At 52.8% G+C, this 21583-nt stretch overlaps 3 protein-coding genes across 5 annotated transcripts; 2 read left to right on the plus strand and 1 right to left on the minus strand.

Moving 5' to 3' along the window:
- Window positions 1-1545: 1545 nt before the first annotated feature.
- LOC119800719 (calcium-binding protein 4) lies at window positions 1546-5805 on the minus strand. The gene is made up of 6 exons (XM_038310899.1): window positions 5452-5805; window positions 5035-5065; window positions 4810-4953; window positions 2661-2770; window positions 1673-1820; window positions 1546-1574 (listed from the first exon to the last, which is right to left on the minus strand). Exons 1-6 carry the CDS (start codon window positions 5803-5805, stop codon window positions 1546-1548), a joined length of 816 nt encoding a protein of 271 aa, XP_038166827.1.
- A 3291-nt stretch (window positions 5806-9096) lies between these two features.
- On the plus strand, window positions 9097-10752 carry Gpr152 (G protein-coupled receptor 152). The gene is made up of 2 exons (XM_038319316.1): window positions 9097-10224; window positions 10321-10752. The coding sequence occupies exons 1-2, from the start codon at window positions 9097-9099 to the stop codon at window positions 10750-10752; spliced, it is 1560 nt and encodes a 519-aa protein (XP_038175244.1).
- A 5176-nt stretch (window positions 10753-15928) lies between these two features.
- On the plus strand, window positions 15929-21470 carry Coro1b (coronin 1B). Of its 3 annotated transcripts, none has more exons than XM_038330995.2 (11): window positions 15929-16027; window positions 16660-16862; window positions 17192-17314; window positions 17418-17547; window positions 17718-17899; window positions 17984-18103; window positions 18662-18766; window positions 18852-18997; window positions 19764-19821; window positions 20671-20934; window positions 21039-21470. In XM_038330995.2, exons 2-11 carry the CDS (start codon window positions 16662-16664, stop codon window positions 21162-21164), a joined length of 1455 nt encoding a protein of 484 aa, XP_038186923.1. In that variant the 5' UTR covers window positions 15929-16027; window positions 16660-16661; the 3' UTR covers window positions 21165-21470. The 3 variants fall into 3 exon arrangements, with proteins under 3 accessions (XP_038186923.1, XP_038186931.1, XP_038186917.1); XM_038331003.2 differs by having other exon boundaries at window positions 15930-16020; XM_038330989.2 differs by having other exon boundaries at window positions 15937-16034.
- Window positions 21471-21583: the final 113 nt, after the last annotated feature.

Below are 21583 nucleotides of genomic sequence, written 5' to 3' on the forward strand. Positions count from 1 at the left end.
AGACACGCAGACACAATAAACAGTATCTCATTATCTTGAGGCACACTCATAGGAGAAACAAGTATTTCCTTAGCGGCTGTGGGTGGGTGGCACGTGCCTTTAATCCCAGCATTGGGGGGCGGGGTGGAGGCAAGAGGATCTCTGTGAGTTCCAGGCCAGCCAGGCTGCCCAGTCTCAAAAAAGAGAAAAGAAAAGAAAAGAAAAAAGAAAAAAATAGCTTATCTCTTCCCCAGCCTTCCCCAGTTTAAATCAAAATTCTTCATTTTCCTCCTTGCCTCCTCTGTTGGATGAGTGAATGGTGTATTCTGTGTCCCTTATCCTCCAGGCTAAGCTTCAGTGAAGTCCACTGTCACTCACTCTACCCTTCTCTCCAACACCTGTAGAAAAGGCCCAGGTCACATCTTTCCTTTGTGCTACTTTTGCCTCTGCAAAAAGGCAAGGCCCTGACCACCCCCCCCCAACATGCTCCTTTCTCATCCTTGAGGCCCCTTTGCTGGGTTGCCTTTTCAGATTCTGGATGTAAGCAGGTGGTTCATACACCCCCAGACTCAAATGGGGGTCTATCACTCAGGAGTGTTAGAGCCCAGGCCCCCAAGCCTCAATCCAGGACTGAATTCCCCAGTGTCAGTTCCTCCAAGATCCCACACTGAGGTCCCCAAGCTTTGAGAACCTAAAAGCAGCCCCTCCTTTCCCGTTCTTTCACTGTTGGAACTTCTAAGGCTCTTGCCTTGGCCTCTGGTACAGAGATTACCAGCAGGTGCTGCCACACCCAGATTCCAGTTCACTTTTCATTTATGGCAAAGGGGTGCGTGGTGGGCGGCAGGGGGTGGGGCTGGACAGAACATGTGCATGCCAAAGAACAGTTTTATGAAGTTGGTTCTCTCCTTCCATCGTGAATTTTTTGTTTGTTTTTTGTTTGTTTGTTTGGGGGGGTTGGTTTGATCTTTTTCAAAGAGGGTTTCTCTGTGTATCCCTGGCTGTCCTGGAACTCACTCTGTAGACCAAGCTGGCCTGGATAAAGATCCACCTGCCTCTGCCTCTGCCTCCCAAATGCTAGAATTAAAGAAGGATGCCACCACTGCCCGGCCCCCACCATGTGAATATCAAGACTTGGTGACAAGAGCTTTTACCTGCTGAGCCATTTTTACCAGGCCCAAGTTCATTTCTCAAAACAGCACTTTCTGCACACAAGTAGTGGGAAGTGGTTTGGCCGCCCTCTCAATCCACCAGGCCCTAAGAATTCCCCACAACACACTCTGCCTGGTTTATTCTAATGCAGTCAACGCTGGGGAACTCCCTACCTCTCCAGGGCCTGGAGAGATTTCAAATCTTGTTCTCTACTGAGAACTGCACCCAGCTGGGATTTTTCCCTCCACAGTTTGGGAGTGGGAGGAGAAGACAACGCTTCAGATAGGGGAGGCAGGCCTGCTCAGGGGTAGCTGCAGCCTACAGTTGGGGAGGAGCTCCCAGCCTCGGGAAGGGCGTGGTTGTCTGGTTCTCGCAGGTATGTGGGCCTCAGGGGCAGTAGGTCGCCCTGCGGGTGCCTCAGCCAGTAGATAGCATCATTACAAATTCTGTAGGAGAGAGGTAGGGAAAGGCCAACCCAGGTCAGGGATTGAAGGAGATCCAAAGTGCCAGAGGCATGGGTGGGGTGTCTGTGAGGATGACTCACCGTCAAAGTCTATGGTGCCATCCCCATTGAGGTCCATGTCTCGCAACATCTCATCCAGCTCAGTGCCCTCTAGTGGTTCCCCCAGCAGAGCTGGCGCTGCCTGTCGCAGCTCTGCCACTGTGATCAGTCCATCCCTGTCCTTGTCAAACTGTCAAGAAAGAGAGTCCAAGCAGGGCTCCTACCCTGTTGTCTCTGTATGTGGTTCCGTGGTTCCATTCTGGTTTGGGTTTTTTTTTTTTTTTTGAGATAGTCTCTCACTATGACATCCTGCCCAGGCTGGTCTCAAACTCACAGTCTCTCTTGCCTCTGCCTCCCAAGTACTGAAATTAAAAGTGTGGGCCAGGCCGGGCTGTGGTGGTGCATGCTTTTAACCCCAGTACTTGGGAGGCAGAGGCAGGCGGATCTGTGTGAGTTTGAGACCAGCCTAGTCTACAAAGTGAGTTCCAGAACAGCCAGGGCTGTTACACAGAGAAACCCTGTCTCGAGAAACCAAAAAAAAAAAAAAAAGTATGGGCCAACCAACATAACATGCTTAACTCCTTGGGTTTGTTTAATTGTTCGGTTTATATTGTCGAGACAGTGTCTCAACTCACTATGTAGTGGAATACAGCCTTGAACTCTTTATCTTCCCGCCTTCGCCATCTCCCAAATCCTTGTATTATACATGTGCACCACCATGCCCTGGCTTTGTTTGGTGCTAAGGATTGAGCCCAGGGCTTTGTGCATATTAGATATGCACTATGCCAGCTGAACTACGTCCTATTCTTGGTTCTGCCCTTGCCACTGCCTGACCCAGGGCCATGATGCTCCCTGCCAGGTATCTAAACCTCCCCCTCCTCAAAGATCAGTTTCCCTGACTGAAAACCTCAGGGAATGAGCCATGCCCTCTCTACCTGTCCCTACACCCTAGTCTTGCCTCTCCGGACCCCCTGAAGGCAGGGATTTCCCAGTAAACTAGTCCATGCTTGCCACCGCTTGTACCCCTTACCTCTCGGAAGGCTATGCGCAGCTCTCGTACACCCAACATGTGAGCTGTCTCCTCCCTCAGCTTTGGGCTGATCAGCTCCACAAACTCTTCAAAATCCACAAAGCCGCCCACTGTGGACCAGGCAGAGCATCAGAACCTATTCAGTGAGGCTGCTACATCTTCTGCCCTCCCTCCAGGGCTCTGAGCCCAAGAAGGCATATCTAGTTCCTCGCTCAAAGAGGGGTTTCTTGGCTACTGGGGGTCAGGGATGCTCCTCTTCTCCATGAAGCCCCAGTGGGCCAGAAAGAGAAGGCAGCCCGAGTTCAAATCCTGCTGTATGAGGTCTCGGGTGGTTTACCAATCCTCTTGCTCTCTGGGATGGGCCTGGAAGAAGGTGCTTCACGGAGCAGGGCTACAGCTGCTGGAAATGAGGTCTCAGCTGGGTAGAGCTGAACAGGAAGCACAAAATGCTGTGGGATATTTGTACACTGTGTGAAGATGTATCATTGTGATTGGTTTAATAAAGAGCTGAATGGCCAATAGCTAGGCAGGAAGAGGTTAGTAGGGACTTCCAGGGTTAGAGAGGACTCTGGGGAAAAGAAAGGTGGAGTCACCAGCCAGACACAGAGGAAGCATTATGGGCAGTATGGAGAGATGAGGTAATGAGCCATGAGACAGAACAGAGATTAAAGCAGATGAGTTAATTTAAGTTATAAGAGCTACTGGGGTAAGCCTAAGCTAAGACCAAGCTTTCATAATTAATAATAAGTCTCTGTATCATTATTTGGGGCTGGCAGTGGGAAAAAAGTCCATCTACACAAAATACATTTAAAAAGCACAGCCATGCCTGGGGTGGTGGCGCACGCCTTTAATCCCAGCACTCGGGAGGCAGAAGCAGGCAGATCTCTGTGAGTTCGAGGCCAGCCTGGTATACAAGAGCTAGTTCCAGGACAGGCTCTAAAAAAGCTACAGAGAAACCCTGTCTCGAAAAACCAAAAAAAGAAAAAAGAAAAAAAAAAGCACAGCCATGTCAGTTCTAAGATGTCATTAGTCCCCTAAGACTCCAAGGATCAAGCAACAGCTTTGGGGGAAAGAGATGTACGGCCCTCGAATGTGCATTGTGCTTCTTGGTTGTGTTTGAGGCATGGAATGTGTTAAGTCCTCACTGACCTGGAGCTCACGCTGCAGACCAGGCTGGCCTTGAACTCACAGAGATCCTCTGCCTCTGCCTCCCCAGTTTGAGATTATAAGCATGTGCCATCACGCCTGGCTCTGGTTACTTTTTTGTGTGTCAACTTGACATAAGGTCATTTAGGAAGAGGGAACTTCAATTGAGGAAATGCCTCCATTAGAGTGGCCCATAGGCAAAGCAAGTTCGTGGGACATAATGATTGATGTGAGAGGGTCCACTTCTGGAAAGGTGGTCCTGGGAGGTATAAGAAAGGGAACTGAGGGGCTGGAGAGATGGCTCAGTGGTTGAGAGCACTGGCTTTTCTTCCAGAGGTCCTGCGTTCAATTCCCAGCAACCACGTGTTAGCTCACAGCCTTTTGTAATGAGTTCTGGCACCCTCTTCTGGCCTGCAGGCATATGTGCAGACGGAACACTGTGTACATAACAAATAAATAAATCTTTTTTTAAAAAAATAAGGAAGGTAGCTGGCCAGGAACCTGGAGATAAGCCAGGGAGCAGCATGTCTCCACAGTTTCTGTTTCAGTTCCTGCCTCCAGGTTCCTGACTTGAGTTCCTGCTCTGACTTCCCTCAATGATAGATTATAAACTGTAATACGAAATAACCCCCTTTTTTCTCCACATTGCTTTTGGCCATGGTATTTATCACAACAATAGAAATCAAGCCAGGATGTGTACATCAATTTCAAATCCCATGCTCGTTTTGAAATTGTATAACAAAACCAGCAGATGACTCCATGGACAAAGATGCCTGTCACCAAACCGGATGACCTGAGTTTGAGTAGATCCCTGGGACCCACACGATTGAAGAACTTACTCCTGACAGTTGTATTCTGACCTCCAGATGCACGCTATGACACCCACACACACCCACACACTAATAATAACTAAAATTAACAATAGCATGGCTGTGGCCCACCCACCCTCTAGGTAACCAGTCTGGCTCCCAACCCAGTCACCCAGCAGGGCTCCACCACTGACTGCGCATCTTCACGTGCTGTGACACTTCCAGGAGCTCCATCTCCGTGGGCATGTAGCCCAGTGTCCGCATGCAGTCACCCAGCTCCCGGTAGCCGATGCAGCCATCCTGGTCAGTGTCAAACTCCTCAAAGGCAGCCTGCAGCTCTGTAGGGGTTAGCGAAGTCAGACCAGGAAGTCATACCCAGGGTCACCTTCCACCTCCCAGCAACAGTGAGAGACACTCACCCTCGAGCTCCTCAGGACCCAGTTCCCGATCCTGTATAGGAATAAGGCAACATGTCCCCACTTGCCATAGCTTCTCCAACCCCCCACCCCAAGTGCACTGTGCAGGGCTGGCCCCACCGAAGCACCTGAAGACGGCCGAAATCCTACAGACCCCATGAGTAGAGAGCCACCTTCTCCCATGCTCTTGGTTCTCCAAGATGCCTGGTGTGAGGAGTCTTCTGCTCCCTATGCCAGTTGGTCAGAAGCCAACCTTGTCCCGCATTCACTCCCCCCTCCCCCGTCTGGGTACAAGAAGCCACAACTCTGCCCTGTCCTGTCTTTCCCAATCTGGGACAGGAGGCCCCCCGGACAGGTAGTGTCAGGAAGGGATAAAGATAAGGAGAGTTAGCCTCAACCCCCCACCTCTATACCCCTGACCTTTCCGAAGATGCGGTTGAGCAGGGGCCCATAAGTCCTTTGGGCAGCATCCTGCTGGGGGTCAGAACGATGTCGGTGGGACTGTCGGTGAGAGGCTTGCCTGGGCGGTGCTGAAGGTGGCTCACCCTGTCCCGCTTTGGTCTTTGGGGGGTTCTTGCTGCTTCCTGAGGCCTCGGAGCCTTGGCCAGAGGACTGCTTCCCAGAACTGGCCTTCTGGGACCCTGGCAGTTGCCTCTCCTTCTTGCTCCTTCTTCTGGTCAAGGTGGGGCCCTCAGTAGCACTCCCGGGAGATACAACTCCTTCAGGGGTCTTCTGGAGGCCAGGAATCCGCCGAGAGCCATGCTCTGTTGCCATGTAAAGGATAATGGGACTCAGCGATGCAGCTCCCTGAAGTGCCCTTGGTTTTCAGGGTCCAGAAAACTGCTTAGGGGCTTGAGATGATCACCTGGGATCCACAGTGAGGGGGATTAGGGTAAACGAACCAGGCAGCAAGCCTAATCTGTGCCCTCTGCCCTAGGGTGTCCTGGCAGCACCAGATGGGTCTTGAAAACTGTTCTTGGGAGTGAGGACACCAGGACACAGCAGCTGCAATGAGCTCATACTTAAACTCAACCACTTCTTACCTAGTAAAAGCAGCCAATTCATCCTTTCAAGCCTTAGTTTATCCATCTATGAAATGGGAGCACACTACTGCAGAGTTAAGCACACTCATCCCAGAGTGTGACATGACTGAATTTAGTGTAGCAAAGACCAGTGAAGGCCCCTGAGGCAGGATGAGGACTGCTGGAAAAGACTGAAGAGTTGTCACCTTGGGTGTGCAATGAAGTGACATCCTAGTTGGAGCAGAGGGCATATGAAATTTTAGAAAAGAGGCATTGGATGCTGACAGAGGGGTGGGATTGACATAGTGTTCCCTGGTCTAGAGGAGCCACAAGCAAAGGGTCTCTGTTACCTAACCTTGTTGGGATGGGGGGCCCTGGCTGGTGACTTAGCCCTATGGGGCCACGGTTAGGGTTTCCCAGAGAGCAGACCCATGAATGATTGATGCCCTCAGCTTGGGTTTCCTGCCTGTCCGCCTTCATATCTCCACTGGGCGCCATGCGGCAGGCCCCATCGTGGGGCTGGTTGGTGGTGGACCTTGGGCAATCAGGCAGCACCCTGCTCCTTCTACCTGGTCAGCATCTCCCAGGTAAGCTAGGAAATGCTACAGGCCCTGAGGGAGGGGCATCCAGGATCTGAAGCCATCAGGGCTAGAACTCATACAGGAGACTCTGCCAAGAAAGAGGCGGTGGTGGGAAGCTGTGGGGATAGTGGCTGCAACCGTGGGTTCCAGGCATGATCCAGGCGTGTTCGGTATGTAGCTGGTAGCTAGTCCCTCTCAACCTTCAAAGGGGTGCTTTCTTCCCTCCACCAGCTGGGGGAGGTAGAGTAAGGACAGCAGAAGGCACTTGGGACTCATGCCCGGGTGCCCCTCCCCCACTTCATTGTCATCATCCCACTGAGCCCACTGCCTCCTCTCTATAGTAGCTCCAGGGACAAACATGGGAGCAGCATGGGTGTCAGTGCAAGACACTGAAGAATCTTAAGCTTCTCTCAGGACACTCCAGGCCAGCCTGCCAGGGTCTGGAGGCACAGACCTCACCTGGCGTCCTGAGGAGGGCACTAAAGGCACTGTCCCTCCGGGAATTCTAAGCATTTGAAACCCCATATCAGGATCATGTGAAGGGATAATCCAATAGTTTCTTTCTTTTTCTTTCTTCCTGTTTTGAGATGATGTCTCATGTATCCCAGGCTGCCTTCAGAACCCCAACTATCAAAGGCTAGCCTTGAACTCCTGATCCTCTTCAAAACCCCAACTATCAAAGGCTAGCCTTGAACTCCTGATCCTCTGCTCCACTCTCCAATGTTGACGCTTCGGATGTGCACAAGTTGCTGCTTTTGTTTGAAAGGTTTTAAAACCCTGTTTTCTAGGCTGACCTTAAACTCATGGCAATTCCTCTGCCTCTGCCTCCCATGTACTGAGATTACCAGCATTGCTACCTTTAAACGGTTTTCAAACCCTGTCTTTGGGCACACTAGGGGGTTGCTCCTGCACCTTTTTTTTTTTTTTTTTTTTTTTTTTTTTTGGTTTTTCGAGACAGGGTTTCTCTGCAGCTTTTTCAGAGCCTGTCCTGGAACTAGCTCTTGTAGACCAGGCTGGCCTCGAACTCACAGAGATCCGCCTGCCTCTGCCTCCCGAGTGCTGGGATTAAAGGCATGCGCCACCACCGCCCGGCTTGCTCCTGCACCTTTAATTCGGAGCACCCCTTCTCCATCCATGGAGATGGTCCACTCTAGCGCTTTACCTTAGAACAAGACTTGGAGCTGCAGAGGGAAAAGAACCAGGCTGGGCATGATGGTGCACTCCTTAGAATTCCAATACTCAACAAGCAGAGGCCGGAGGATCATTTAAACTTTGAGACCAGCCTGCTCTACATAGTGACAACTTGTCTCAAAGAAACAAGAGGCAGGGTCAGGGGATGTGAGTCAGTTGGTAGATGGTGTGCCAGGCACACACGAGGCCTTCGGTCCAATCCTCTCAAGCCTGCATAAGGTGAACACAGTGGTGCATGGCTGTAATCCGAGCACCAGGTAGCGAATACAGGAGGACCAGGAGTTCAAGGCTATCCTCAGCTCTGTAATGAGTCTGAGGCCAGTTTGGGCTACATGGGATCTTGTCTCATGCCACTGCCCTCCGGCTTGTCTCAAAAATTGAAAAACTGGGCTGGAGAGATGAGAGGGCTCAGCTGTTAAGGCATTTGCTTCTCTTGCAGTGGAACCAGATTCAGTTCCCAGCATTTGCATGATAGCTCCCGACAGCCATGCAACTCCAGCTCTAGGGGACCCGATGCCCCTTCTTGGTCTCCACAGGCACCATCACACACAAAGTGCATATATATACATTCATGTAAACATTCATACCCATAAAATAATAAATAATTCTTTTCTTTTTTTGAGGCAGAGTCTCACTATGTAGCCCATAGCTGGTCTGGAACTTGCTATGTAGACCAGGCTAGCCTTGAATTCAGTCCCCTGTGTCTGCGCTTCCTAAGTGCCAGAATTGAAGGCATTTGTTACCATGCCTGACCCCAAAAAATAAATTAAAAAAAAAGTCAAAGCTGGCATGGTAGTACATGTTGGTAACCCCAGCATTTAAGACGCTAAGACAAGGATGGTCTCAAGTTTGAGGCAGTCCTGATCTACACAGCAAGTGCCAGGCCAGCCAGGGTTCCACAGCAAGATCTTATTTCAAGGCAATATTTAACAGCCTCCTCAATAAACTTGAAAACCTCTGGTTTAGTCCACTTCAGCATGTGGATTCTATGTGGCAAGATGGTTAAGTCTAGTCTGGGTTGCTGACCATATCTGGAACCTTCACCAAGTCACAGAGCTAGTGGACAGTCCTCTCCTCACTGGTAACATTGATTATAGGGGGACCACATGAGATTATGTATGTGAGTGCCGGGCACGGGCTAACTGCTGGCCCACAGAGGAGCAGTGCCTGGCCCGGGGTGGCCAGCACCATCTCTCTCACACCAAGCCATCACACATTTGTTGATTCAGCAGACTGGCAGTCCATGTCCAGCACCACCCTGAGGACCCGGGATGGACACCGCTATGGGAGCCAACCTGGGCGCTGCTGGCCACGGTCCCCGCACAGAGCTCAATGACGAGGACTACTACCCTCAGGGCAGCTGGGACACTGTCTTTCTGGTAGCCTTACTGCTCCTGGGACTACCAGCCAATGGGCTGATGGCATGGCTGGCTGGCTCGCAGGCCCGACACGGGGCTGGCACGAGACTAGCCCTGCTCCTGCTCAGCCTGGCCCTCTCTGACTTCTTATTCCTGGCAGCAGCAACTTTCCAAATCCTGGAGATCCAGCATGGAGGGCACTGGCCACTGGGCACTGCCGCCTGCCGTTTCTACTACTTCCTATGGGGTGTGTCCTACTCCTCCGGCCTCTTCCTATTGACAGCCCTCAGCCTGGACCGCTGCTTGCTAGCACTATGCCCACGCTGGTACCCAGGGCACCGCCCAGCCCGCCTGCCCCTCTGGGTGTGCGCTGGAGTCTGGGTGCTGGCCACACTCTTCAGTGTGCCCTGGTTGGTCTTCCCTGAGGCTGCTGTCTGGTGGTATGACTTGGTCATCTGCCTGGACTTCTGGGACAGCGAGGAGCTGCCTCTGCGGATGCTTGAGATCTTGGGGGGCTTCCTGCCCTTCCTCTTGCTGCTGGTTTGCCACGTGCTTACCCAAGCCATCACTTGCAGGACCTGTTGTGGGCACCAGCCTAGGCCTATGGTCTGCCATGGCTTTGCCCGTGTGGCCAAGACCATTCTGTCCGCCTATGTGATTCTGAGGCTGCCCTACCAGCTGGCGCAGCTGCTCTATCTGGCTTTCTTATGGGATGTCTACCCTGGATACCTGCTCTGGGAAGCCCTTGTCTATTCCGACTACCTGATCCTGCTCAACAGCTGCCTGAGCCCCTTCCTGTGCCTGGCAGCTAGTGCCGATCTCCGCACCCTGCTGCGTGCTGTACTTTCCTCCTTCGCAGCTGCTGCCTGTGAGGAACAGCCTGGCAGCTTCACACCAACTCAGCCACAGACCCAGGTGGCTTCTGTGAGCCTGACTCCGCCAGGACAGACAGCTGAAGGCCAGCCACGGTTGGATCCCGTGAGCCAGCCTCAGGTGAATCCCTCTGTCCAGCTACAGTCTGATTCTGTGGTCCAGCCTGAGGTGAGCCCTTCAGTACAGCCACAGTCAAACTCTGTGGTCCAGCCTGAGGTGAGCCCCTCAGTACAGCCACAGTCAAGCTCTGTGGTCCAGCCTGAGGTGAGCCCCTCAGTACAGCCACAATCAGACTCTGTGTTCCAGCCTGAGGTGGACTCCCTAATCCAGCCACCATTGGATCCTGTAGTTCAACCTGAGGTGAACCCTTTAACCCAGTCACAGTTGGAACCCATGGATCAACCTCAAGTGAATCCTCCAGCCCAACCACAGTCAAATTCTGTGGTCCAGACTCAAGTGGATTCCCTATCCCAGGCACACTTGGATCCTATGGCCCAGCCACAAACAAGCACAGAGGCCCAGACCCCTGCCTATGGGGCTGAGTCAGCCTCTAACCCTGGTGAGGAAAGCTCCCCCAGTCCATCTCCAGATCCCAAGCTTGGGGCCCCCGAGAACCTAGATGAGCCGGCTGTTCTTGAGGGAGAAGGCCCGAGTAGTGTCCCACCACAAGAGGCCCCCAGCACAAGTCCTACTTGAGTGACCTGGAAGCCCAGGCTTACCAGGGCGGAGGAAGAGTCAGAGAGAGCCAATGGAGCAGCTAGGCAAGCGGTGGGAACATGAAGAAACAGTGAAAAACCCCATTGATTCCCTTGAGCCTGCCGGGAGGGCTGAGGAGAAGTGAAACCGGTTAGCCAAAGGTCCAAGCTGGGGTGTTGTATCTCCACCCTGGCCTCACCAGGCTTTCCCATTACTACCCCACACACTCACAGCCACCCCACATCCTTGTCCTGCTGGGTTCCAGTGCCCCCAGATCCATGCTTCCCCTTCTTGCCTCCATCCTGGTGGAGGAAGACAACAGGGGGCACTTACTCTGATGGCCCTCTAACCTTTCCCTCACTTTCCCCGTCCCTGTCCGGTTCTCTAGCATGGACATCAAACAGAAAAGTCCCTGTAGAGAGGGGAGGCTTCTAGGAGCTCACAACCCAAAGCAGGAACCAGTTGGCTGAGCCCAGCCAAGCTGACTGAGACATTCTCCTGCCCCTAACACACAGAGCCTGGGACACGATTTTCCTAGCAAGGTGAATCCAAGAGTGGGGAGCAACCAGACAAAATTGAGGAGCGGCCAAGCCTGGATTCAAATCCAGCTCTGCCACACCCTGGCCTGGTAACTGGGCAAGCTTTGGGGCTGTTTGAGGGTTAACAGAGAGAGTGAATGGGCACCTACAAGAGCCTGTCACACAGCGAAGCTCTGGGCCAGATGACCTTTTCCTTCACTGACATACAAACGTGGCTCTTCAGGGGCTGGGACTGGTTCGCAGGACAATGCCGCCATCTGCCCGGAGCACCCAAGATCCTCTGGTTGCTTAGGTTGACAAAGTTAGTGGAAGACTCACAAATCTTCAAAGTCTGACTCCATCCAAGAGCCTAACTAACGTCACCTGCCTCCAGCCTTCAGGGATGACCGGACAGGATCGGGGTGTGTGGGGGGGAGCTGCAGGGTGCACAGTGTGCTGGAATTCAAACCCCAGGACACACACAGGCAGAGATCCCTGGGCACCACGGTCCCAGGAAGGGCAAAAGCTCCCAGAGTCATAAGAAAGCCAGTTCTTCCCCTCCAGCTGCAGATGCTGCAAGGGAAAAGTGAAACAGGAAGTGCAGCAAATTGTTTACCACCCACCTCCCTCCCATGAGCCCCTCTTCACCCAGATGAGTGTTCTCCTCTCAGCCTCTCCCAGACCAGGTCCCCCCCTCCCCCTTCCCATTTGTGGGTGGATGAGGGAATGACCTCAGCAGCAGGGTGTCCCTGATGATGGGAGTTGATGGGAAATTTTTCCTGGGAAACTTGCATCTTAGAAAGGCAAGGTGGCAGGCTATGCAGGCAACGGGGAGGGTGCAGCCAGATCTGCACGTCTGTCGATTTTCTGATCTGTAAGATGGGGGTAATGTGCCGGGCATGGCTCACTCCTGCAGTCCTAGCACTCAGGATGCTAAGGCAGGAGTCTCATAAGTTTAAGGTCAGCCTGGGCTACATAGTGAGATTCTGGGTCAAAAAAAATACAAGGGTTGTGGGACTGGAGAGATGGCTCAGCACCTAAGAGCATAGAATATTCTTGTAAAGGACCAAAGTTGGTTCTCAACCCCCACATGTGGCAACTTACACACATGAGACTCCAGCTCCAGGGACTCCAGTGCCCCCTGCTGATCTCCATGGGCACCTGCACACACGTGTGTACATATACACACGCAGACAGATACACATATAAATTGGATTAAATAGATCTAAAGAAAAGAAAAAAGGAGGGACAAGGGATACAACTCAATAGTAGGAGGCTTGCCTAAAACAATCAAGGCCTGGGCTCAGTCAACAGCACTGCAAAATGATGGAATGTTCTCTTGCTGGTGATCACAAGTATGGGGTACACTCATGAAAAGGCACAGAGCGGCTGTGGCAGTTTCAAAGTGTAATGGTGGCCTGATGGGGTGACAGGCACCGTCCTAGTCACTGTTCTGTTGCTGCAAAGAGACACCATGACCAAGGCAACACTCATTAAAAGAAAGTAACTGGGGGGCTTGCTTGCAGTTTCAGAGGCTTAATCCATGATCATCATGGCAGGAAGTACTGTGGCAGGCATGGTGCTGGAGAAGTAGTCAGGAGCTACATCCTGGAATTCAGGCAGAAAGAATGAAATGGGCCTAGCATGGGCTTTTTTAAAAAAAATTATTTATTATGTATATAGTGTTCTAGGCACCAGATCTCATTATAGATGGGTGTGTGTCATCATGTGGTTGCTGGGAATTGAACTCAGGACCTCTGGAACAGCAGTCAGTTCTCTTAACCTCTGAGACATCTCTCCAGCCCCATGGGCTTTTTAAACTTCAAAGTCCACCTCAGTGACACACTTTTTCCAACAAGGCCACACCTCTGGATCCTTCTATCAATGAATCCTACTCCTAAGTATTCAAATATATGAGCCAGCCTATAGGGGTCATTCTTATTCAAACCACCACAGGCAACAAAGTCAGTGGGAGAGAGAGATTTCTGAAGTATTTGTTGAATTAACTCCTCTAACGAATATATATATATATATATATATATATATATATATATATATATTTGGTTTTTTAAGACAGGGCTTCTCTGTGTGTAGTCCTGGCTGTCCTGGAACTCACTTTGTAGACCAGGCTAGCCTCGAACTCAGATCCTGAATGCTAGGATTAAAGGCGTGTACCACCACTGCCTTTAACTGACTCTAACAAATATTTAATGACCATTTACCTACCAGATAGCTTTCTGACCAGCCTTGCATTTTAGAGATTCATGTTTACAGTTCAGGGTGTCTCTAAAGGTTGCTGGGCCCTGGCTTCACCATTCATTCATTGTGTGGCCTTCAGCAAAGCTCTTTGACTTTTTGGGACTTGTTTTGCCCATTTGTAAAATGGGTATTATAATGACTGGCCTCTCTGTCATGCTTGGCTCTTTGGTAGAGAGTAAGCCTTCAATCACAGCCAGTCGTTAAATTTGATTTGCTAATGGGCACCCTGAAACCAAATGAGGCCTAGGCCAGAGCCCTCCTGGCAGGTAGTTTGGGCACCAATTACCCATCTCCTTACACTACCATGGAGCCTTCTCCTCAGGAAAGGCTTACCTTCTTCCGTCCCTGTCCACTTGCTGGAGTCTCTGAGGGCAGAGCCTAGATGTTGGTCTCCTTTGGGGCACTCTTCAGGGATCCTATCCCTTCTCCTGACAGGGGTCCTAAAGCCTCTTCAACATCAGATCAGAAAATAAAACTTCCCTGCCTTCAACTGTGGGCCACCCCACAAGTTCTACCCCTTAAGGAGTGAGCCAGTCCTATCTCCAAGGTCCCCAGGGGGAGTCTCACCAGTATGGGAGAATTGCTACCCAGAAGAAAGAGCTTCACCCTGGGAAGTTTACAGGATAAAGAGGAGTTTTCCAAGTGTTTGTGTTAAAAAAGATGGAGCCAGAAATGGAGAGCACAGCCCCCAGCTCAGGGAACACACCCCAGGGGACTTGCTGCCTTCTGGGGGACTCCTTCCTCCAGGTAAGATCCCTGTGCCCTCCCAAAAGGAACTAGATGTTGGTTCTGAGGATTGTGAATATTAATATTTTGCAATTCTATATTCAGGCCTGCTGCTCATTTATTCACCCAGCATGAAGTGGTTTGACACTGGGTGCTGGGCGGGGTCTTCTGGGTACCAGAAGGACAAGGCGGGGGCGGGGGGGGGGCACTTTTGTTTGCTGGCAGGAATCTTAGCAGGGTGCCAAACAATTACACAGTGTGGTATTTGGGACTAAGAACAGTAAATGGGGATAAGGAAAAGCCAGGCAGTAACTGGGTGAGAGGGGAGCCCAAAGGGCCCTCAGCCGAGGTAACACTTCAGCAGAGGCAACACTTGAGCAGAGGCCTGGAGTCATTGAAGCTCCAGACCAGGAAGAGCTTCCAGAAGGAGGAAGAGAACAGGATGTGCCAGCCTGAGAAGGTAGTGAGGGTTTGTATCTAGTGAGAGAGGACTAGTGGTAGGTGTCCTAGAATGGTCGGCAGGAGTCAGGCAGGAATTCTGGGAGAGGAACATGGGAACTGTGGATTCTATTTGCAGTGGGGTGATGTGGGGGAGGGGGTATATTTGGAACTGTCGCACCTGACCTGATGTGGGCTTCCCACAGAACCCCTCAACACCTGTCATGCCACATCCTGCCTGCCTGCCTGCCTGGCTCCGGGGTTTGTGAACAGTGAGAAACCCAAAGTCTTTGGGAATAAAAGAACAAGACGGAATCCCAGCTGGGAGGCCTCAATCAAGCATCTGTCCCCTCCCGGCCTGTTACTTCACAGAGTGTGGTGACCCCTGAAAAGGGTCACAAGCCCACCTCCCTCCCACACATAGGGGCGGGCTGGGGGGGCTTCGTGCAGGCTAAACAAAGCACTTCTTACCTCCCCGCTCTTGCTTCCTCCCATGTACCTGTTTTCTTTCTGGGAAAGACACCCACTGTCACCACTGGTCACCCAGGGAGGTGGCCGCAGCGGAAGGAATGCTATCTTATGGTCCTAAGGGGGCCCCTAAGTTCTCCAGAAAGAGAAAAGATAGGGCGAATCTGAGGAGGCAAACAGGCGAATTTAGGCTCCTCTGAAATGGAGGAGAGGAAGGCGCACAGGATCCACAAGTCATCTTCTACTTCGATTTTTACTAAGCCCAAGCAGGAACCACAAATGTCCACCAGGATGTATGATGGACTTCCACTTCGTCAGGTTACATAGCTAACTGACATCATGCACTCCCAACCTTGAAACTGGCACCTATGGCTGGGTGTGGTGGCGCATGCCTTTATTTGCAGCACTTGGGAGGCAAACGCAGGCAGGCAGATCTCTGTGCATTCTGTGCCAGTTCCAAGCCAGCCAAGTGTGCATAGTAAGATCCTGTCTCAAACACAAAACAAAAAACACGTGAAAAGGGTGAAGGCGGAGCGAGAGGATCCTGGCCAGTAGCACCGGGTAGGGAAATCGGAGGGCAAGTTTCACCCTTCTCCAGGAGACTCTACGGTTGTGGTTGTACCTGTGCGGTAGTAATCAACCAGGCCCAGCCCGGTGCAACTCTGCTGGTTCAGGGAGGGCCTAGAGACCAGGCCTCGCCCCGTGGGCGGGTCATTACAAAGACCCGCCTTCTGCGCGTGACCTGCCCCGCCCCCGCTCCACTCCTCTGTCACTTCCTGATTCCCGCTTCCTGCTTCCCAGAGGCCGGGATCCGGAGGCCCGAGGTTGCTGCCGCAGTCCCGGGCGTCCCTGGCGAGCGGTGAGCGGTGAGCGGTGAGCGCGGCGTGGCCGGAGTAGAGGCGCAGACGTGGGCTGGGGCGGGGGGCATGAGTCAGAAGAGTGCATCCCCTCCGCGGCGCCACACCCTCAATCCCAACCCCCCTCCCCCAGCGGCCCATCTTTCCTTTCCTGGGCAGGGATCTTTGGAAGTTGGGTCTCTGGTGTTCTTTGGACGGTGCTCTGAGGCTACTTTGAGGACCTGGTAGCATCCTCGAGACCCCTGCCCTGCCAGGGTCTCTATGCCGGACTGCCTGCACCTCTTTGCACATTCCCTGGGAATCAGCTGCGGCCTAGTTGGAAGACCAAACCCTTTTGCTGCCTCGTCTCCCCATCACCCAACCTCCAAACTCTGGTCGTGTAAAGCTGCTTGGAATCATTTGGGAGCTATAGATCTAAGCTCTGTCTTCCTTGCAGCAGCATCCGTGCATGCGCGCATACACACACACACACACACACACACACACAGATAACAGAGCCACGGAAGGCCTTGGGGGGAAGAGTCTGCTGGTCTTCACCTATGAACCCATTCTATAAGTGGGGAAACTGGAATTCCCAATGTCATCGTGACCAATATGTCTCTTTGGAGGCCAGAGCTGATCCAGGTGTCTCTGCCCTGTAGACATGTCCTTCCGAAAAGTGGTGCGACAGAGCAAATTCCGGCATGTGTTCGGACAGCCGGTCAAGAATGACCAGTGCTATGAGGACATTCGAGTGTCCCGGGTCACCTGGGACAGTACCTTCTGCGCCGTCAACCCCAAGTTCCTGGCAGTGATTGTGGAAGCCAGTGGCGGGGGAGCCTTTATGGTGCTCCCTCTAAGCAAGGTGGGCCCCAGGGGGTCAGGGTGGAGAGGAGGAATGAGGACAGACACACCTGTGGACAGGGCAGTTTGTGCCATTTCTTGGCCCATGGCAACTGCTGGACAAGTTATAGTCCAGATTTATTGCCCAGGAGGTGTTGGTGCAAATAAAATGTGTTTATTGCCACCAAGTTTGGATGGTAGGCTGCAGGCATTTCCTGCACGGAGTCACATCTGGGCCACCAGAAACGAGGGTAATCACCTCATTCTTGCATCATGAAAGGGACACAGATGCTGGGAGGAATGGGGACTGGGGCTGTTGGTTCCCCTCTGACTGCACCTTAATGCCTACAGACAGGCCGCATTGACAAGGCCTACCCAACAGTGTGTGGGCACACGGGACCTGTTCTGGACATTGACTGGTGTCCCCACAATGATGAAGTCATTGCCAGTGGCTCAGAGGACTGCACAGTCATGGTGAGCATAGGACTGTTCAAATGAGGGTCTCGGGGTATGGCCGAAGGTTGCTGGCAGTGGGGCCAACACAGGCCTGTGCCCATCCTCCCTCTCCCTACCACAGGTATGGCAGATTCCAGAGAATGGGCTGACCTCACCTCTGACTGAGCCAGTAGTGGTGCTTGAGGGGCACACCAAGCGTGTGGGCATCATCACCTGGCACCCCACAGCCCGGAATGTGCTTCTCAGTGCAGGTCTGCACACTCCCTGCCCCTTCATACCCTCTCACAGGCCAATCCGGAAATTGATGCCTACAGAGAGGGAAACCGAGTTTAGCACCAGTGGGGAGAGTGGGTCTAGCGGGCTGACGGTCTCACAGCTGCAGCCCCAAGCCTGATAGAGCTGCTGATCGTTTGCCTCCCAGGTTGTGACAATGTGGTGCTTATCTGGAATGTGGGCACTGCAGAAGAGCTGTACCGCCTCGACAGCTTGCACCCTGACCTCATCTACAACGTGAGCTGGAACCACAATGGCAGCCTCTTCTGCTCAGCTTGCAAGGACAAGAGTGTCCGCATCATTGATCCCAGGCGGGGCACCCTGGTGGCAGTAGGTATCCCAGAGGGCAAGAATGGCAATATAGAGACTCAGGGTCCTGACCAGCACTGCACTGACCACCTGTCCATCCTACAGGAGCGGGAGAAGGCTCACGAGGGGGCTCGGCCCATGCGGGCCATCTTTCTGGCCGATGGCAAGGTGTTCACCACCGGTTTCAGCCGCATGAGTGAACGTCAGCTGGCACTCTGGGACCCAGTGAGTGATTTGCCAGCCTAAGGCGGGCAGGCTTGAGACCTGGGCCTCACCCTAGGATACTCCTCCCTGGGCCAGGCAGACAGAGATCAGCATGGAGGAGAAGCCTGCATTGCTTAGATCCTCAGCCTGGCCCTTGAGACTTCCCTCCCTCCCCTGACTCCAGCTCTCTGGCTCTCCCTGGCTCTCCTCCAGTGCCTCCTACACTCTTCTTTCTGCTTGCACAAACCATAAAGGTGCCCTCCTCCTGGGAGCCCCCCAGGCCCTGCCCTGCTACACTCTGTCTCTCAGCAAAGTGAACTCGAGGGCCCCTTTGAGGCCTGGGCTGGTACCATCTGGCCCTGTAGCCTTCCTGTAACCAGACTTTCTCAGCCCTAGCCTGTTGGTTTGGGAATAGGATTATGGCCCAGAGAAGGCTGGGAAAGTGGGACCTGGGAATAGAGAAAACCATTAGCATGTTGGGAGTGTTGCTATCTGTTGTGTGAGACTGGCCAAGGCCAGTCCTGGAGGGTTCAGAATGAGAAGATTCTGACTTGGCCCCATTGTCCCCCATGTACTTAGGACAACTTTGAGGAGCCTAAGGCCCTGCAGGAGTTGGATTCAAGCAATGGGGCCCTGCTGCCCTTCTATGACCCAGACACCAGTGTGGTCTATGTCTGTGGCAAGGTGAGGCTCAGTGGGGCAACAGACCGGGGCTGAGAGGCCGGGAAAGGGTCTGGTCAAGTGCTGAACTTCTTTCCCCCCACAACAGGGCGACTCCAGCATCCGGTACTTTGAGATCACAGACGAGCCTCCCTATATTCACTTCCTGAACACATTCACGAGCAAAGAACCCCAGAGGGGTATGGGTAGCATGCCTAAGAGGGGCTTGGAGGTCAGCAAGTGTGAAATTGCCCGGTAAGAAGGTTCTCTGAGGCAGCTATCTATAGGCAGAGTTTTTTTTTGAGGACCCAGTCAGGATTGGGAGGGGCGGGGTGGCTCAGACTGAGCACAGCCAGGACATCAGTATCCACAGGAAGAGTTCAGATGCTGGAGGCTAAGCTAAGTTAGGCATGGCGCCATACACCTGTTATCCCAGCATTTGGGAGTTCAGAGGACTGCAAGTACAGAGGCTAGCCTGGGCTACCTAGTAAGTTCAAGGTCAGTCTGAACTGTATAGCAAGACCCTGTCTCAAGCAGAAAGCAAAGGAAAGGGCTGACAGTGTAGCTCAGTTGGTGGCGTGCCTGCCTCGCACAAAGCCCGGGGTCCCACCACAGCACTGTAATGCGAAAGCTGCGGTTCAAGAGGCAGAGCTGGGAGAATCAGAAGTTCAAGGTCATCCTTGGCTCTCTAGGACGTCCAAGGCCAGCCAGGGATATAGGAAACCATGCTTCAAAAAATAAAAGGAATAGCATAGGCCTTTAATCCCAGTTTCCTGCAGAGGCAGGCTGATCTCCATGAGTTTGAAGAAAGGACAGTCTACATAGTGAGTTTCAGACTTCCACGGCTATACAATGAGACCCTGTCTCAAAGAAAGAAAGGAAGAAAGAAAAGAAAATCACAATCACAAAGTTGCCTAGGATCACTCTAGAGACACCCTTAAGACAGGGAGGCCATAAGCGGAAGTCACCAGGCAGCCTGTAAAATGTCCAGGTTCCACCGTGGCTCCCCTCCCTTTTCCAGGTTCTACAAACTGCATGAGCGCAAGTGCGAGCCCATAGTCATGACTGTGCCAAGAAAGGTGAGGCTGCTGACCCCGCCCCCCACGCCCTTCCCAGCAGAGGGGCCATGCCAGGGCAATGGGCGAGGTCGGGAGATGAGCTGAGGGATGACACCGTGCGCTGAGGCCCTGCAGTGACAGAGGCCAGGCACTAAAGAGCAGGGTGGTAGGGATATAGGGCCTTCATAGGAGGAAGGACCAACTGTAAGATCGGGTGGTGCTCTGTTGGGAGGGGTCTAGAAGGACAGGGGCTCTGGCCCTGAATCCCATGGGGAGGGGCCTGGCTACAAATGACTTGTCCTCGGATGCCGAGCCTGGAGCCTGGAGCCTGGAACACATTCCCGCTGTCCTCCATTTGGTATTCACAGGCTCAGTGTGCCAGGCACATCCTGGAGCAAAGCCCACAATCCTTCTATGGGGCACAGATCTGGCTCGCGGGACTCACAGAGCCATACAGCTGGCCCTTGTGGTCTGCTGGAGAGGGTGCCAGCAAGGGCTGTGCCCAGGAGGATCCGACAAGACTTGAGTGGGAACATTGGAAAAGAAAGTGAAAGGGGAGATTGGCGTTCTCAAGGTCCCTGGGGATCAGATCTTTGGAAGATGGGTTGATAAGAGTCCACAAGTCAGACTGGGCAGTGGTGGCGCACACCTTTAATCCCAGCGCTCAGGGAGGCAGAGGCAAGTGGATCTCTTGAGTTTGAGGCCAGTATGGTGAATTCCAGGTCAGCCAGGGCTACACAGAAACCATCTTGAAAAAGAAAAAGAAAAAAAAAAAGTCAGGAGGGTGTTGAGGATGCAGCTACTCAGACCAGATACGAGACCCCTGGTAGGGCCCCCAACTGATTCTGACCTCTCCTACCTGGTGCGCAGTCTGATCTCTTCCAGGATGATCTGTACCCTGACACAGCCGGACCTGAGGCTGCTCTTGAGGCAGAGGATTGGGTGAGCGGGCAGGATGCTGATCCGATCCTGATCTCACTGCGAGAAGCCTATGTGCCCAGTAAACAACGGGACCTGAAGGTCAGCCGGCGAAATGTGCTATCGGACAGCCGGCCTGCCAGTTCCAGCCGTCCCGGAGCAGCCACAGCTACCACAATTACGGATGTTCCCATTGGCGCCCTTGCTGGGGCTGGTGTATGTTTCCTACATTTGGGGGTGCTTTTCAATTGGCTGGGCCTCGGGCCTTTACTGTAGGGGTAGGTTATGGCTGGTGCCCTCTGACTTCCATGTTCTTGCAGGAATCTGGGAAACTGGAAGAGGTGATGCAAGAGCTTCGGGCACTTCGGGTGCTGGTCAAGGAGCAGGGGGAGCGTATCAGCCGCCTGGAGGAACAGCTGGGCCGCATGGAGAATGGGGACACATAGGACCACCAGGAACCTGCTCCGGACACTGCCTCCTCCGCACCCCCTTCACCTAGCTTCTGTGGCCAGGTCACATCAGGCTGCTTAGTGCCTCTGGGGCAGGTCACGGCCAGTTTGCACCTCTCCACAGCCTGGGGCCCAGGTTGGAAGCACCACCTGGCTTTCGGAAGATTTTTGTACCAAGGCAAACTCCCAAGTACTTTAAGGGACCATCTTCTCAACCTGCCCAGCCCACTGCCCCCTCCCCAGAGAAAGCAGCAGAGATGGTTCTATATTTTCATTTTAAATAAAATGCTCTTTTTAAAGCCAGGTTTGACCTGCTGCTGTGGACAGTTGGGGGTGGGGAGCACTAGGAAGGGAAACTGCAAACTTTATGTGGAAAGTAGCTCCTGCATACTCGAATTCCACCATGCAGAGAAACT

Source organism: Arvicola amphibius, chromosome 1, assembly GCF_903992535.2.
Source record: "Arvicola amphibius chromosome 1, mArvAmp1.2, whole genome shotgun sequence".
NCBI classification, from domain to species: Eukaryota; Metazoa; Chordata; class Mammalia; order Rodentia; family Cricetidae; genus Arvicola; species Arvicola amphibius.

Excerpts from the sequence above, each read along its gene's own strand:
- LOC119800719 (XM_038310899.1), bottom strand. The coding sequence starts at position 5,805 with ATGGCAACAGAGCATGGCTCTCGGCGGATTCCTGGCCTCCAGAAGACC. Across the intron at positions 4,954-5,034 it reads GGGTCCTGAGGAGCTCGAGG|AGCTGCAGGCTGCCTTTGAG; the intron begins GTGAGTGTCTCT and ends TAACCCCTACAG. Across the intron at positions 1,821-2,660 it reads TGCGCATAGCCTTCCGAGAG|TTTGACAAGGACAGGGATGG; the intron begins GTAAGGGGTACA and ends CTTTCTTGACAG.
- Gpr152 (XM_038319316.1), top strand. The coding sequence starts at position 9,097 with ATGGACACCGCTATGGGAGCCAACCTGGGCGCTGCTGGCCACGGTCCC. Across the intron at positions 10,225-10,320 it reads ATTCTGTGGTCCAGCCTGAG|GTGAGCCCCTCAGTACAGCC; the intron begins GTGAGCCCTTCA and ends GTCCAGCCTGAG.
- Coro1b (XM_038330995.2), top strand. The coding sequence starts at position 16,662 with ATGTCCTTCCGAAAAGTGGTGCGACAGAGCAAATTCCGGCATGTGTTC. Across the intron at positions 16,863-17,191 it reads TGGTGCTCCCTCTAAGCAAG|ACAGGCCGCATTGACAAGGC; the intron begins GTGGGCCCCAGG and ends TAATGCCTACAG. Across the intron at positions 17,548-17,717 it reads GAATGTGCTTCTCAGTGCAG|GTTGTGACAATGTGGTGCTT; the intron begins GTCTGCACACTC and ends TTTGCCTCCCAG.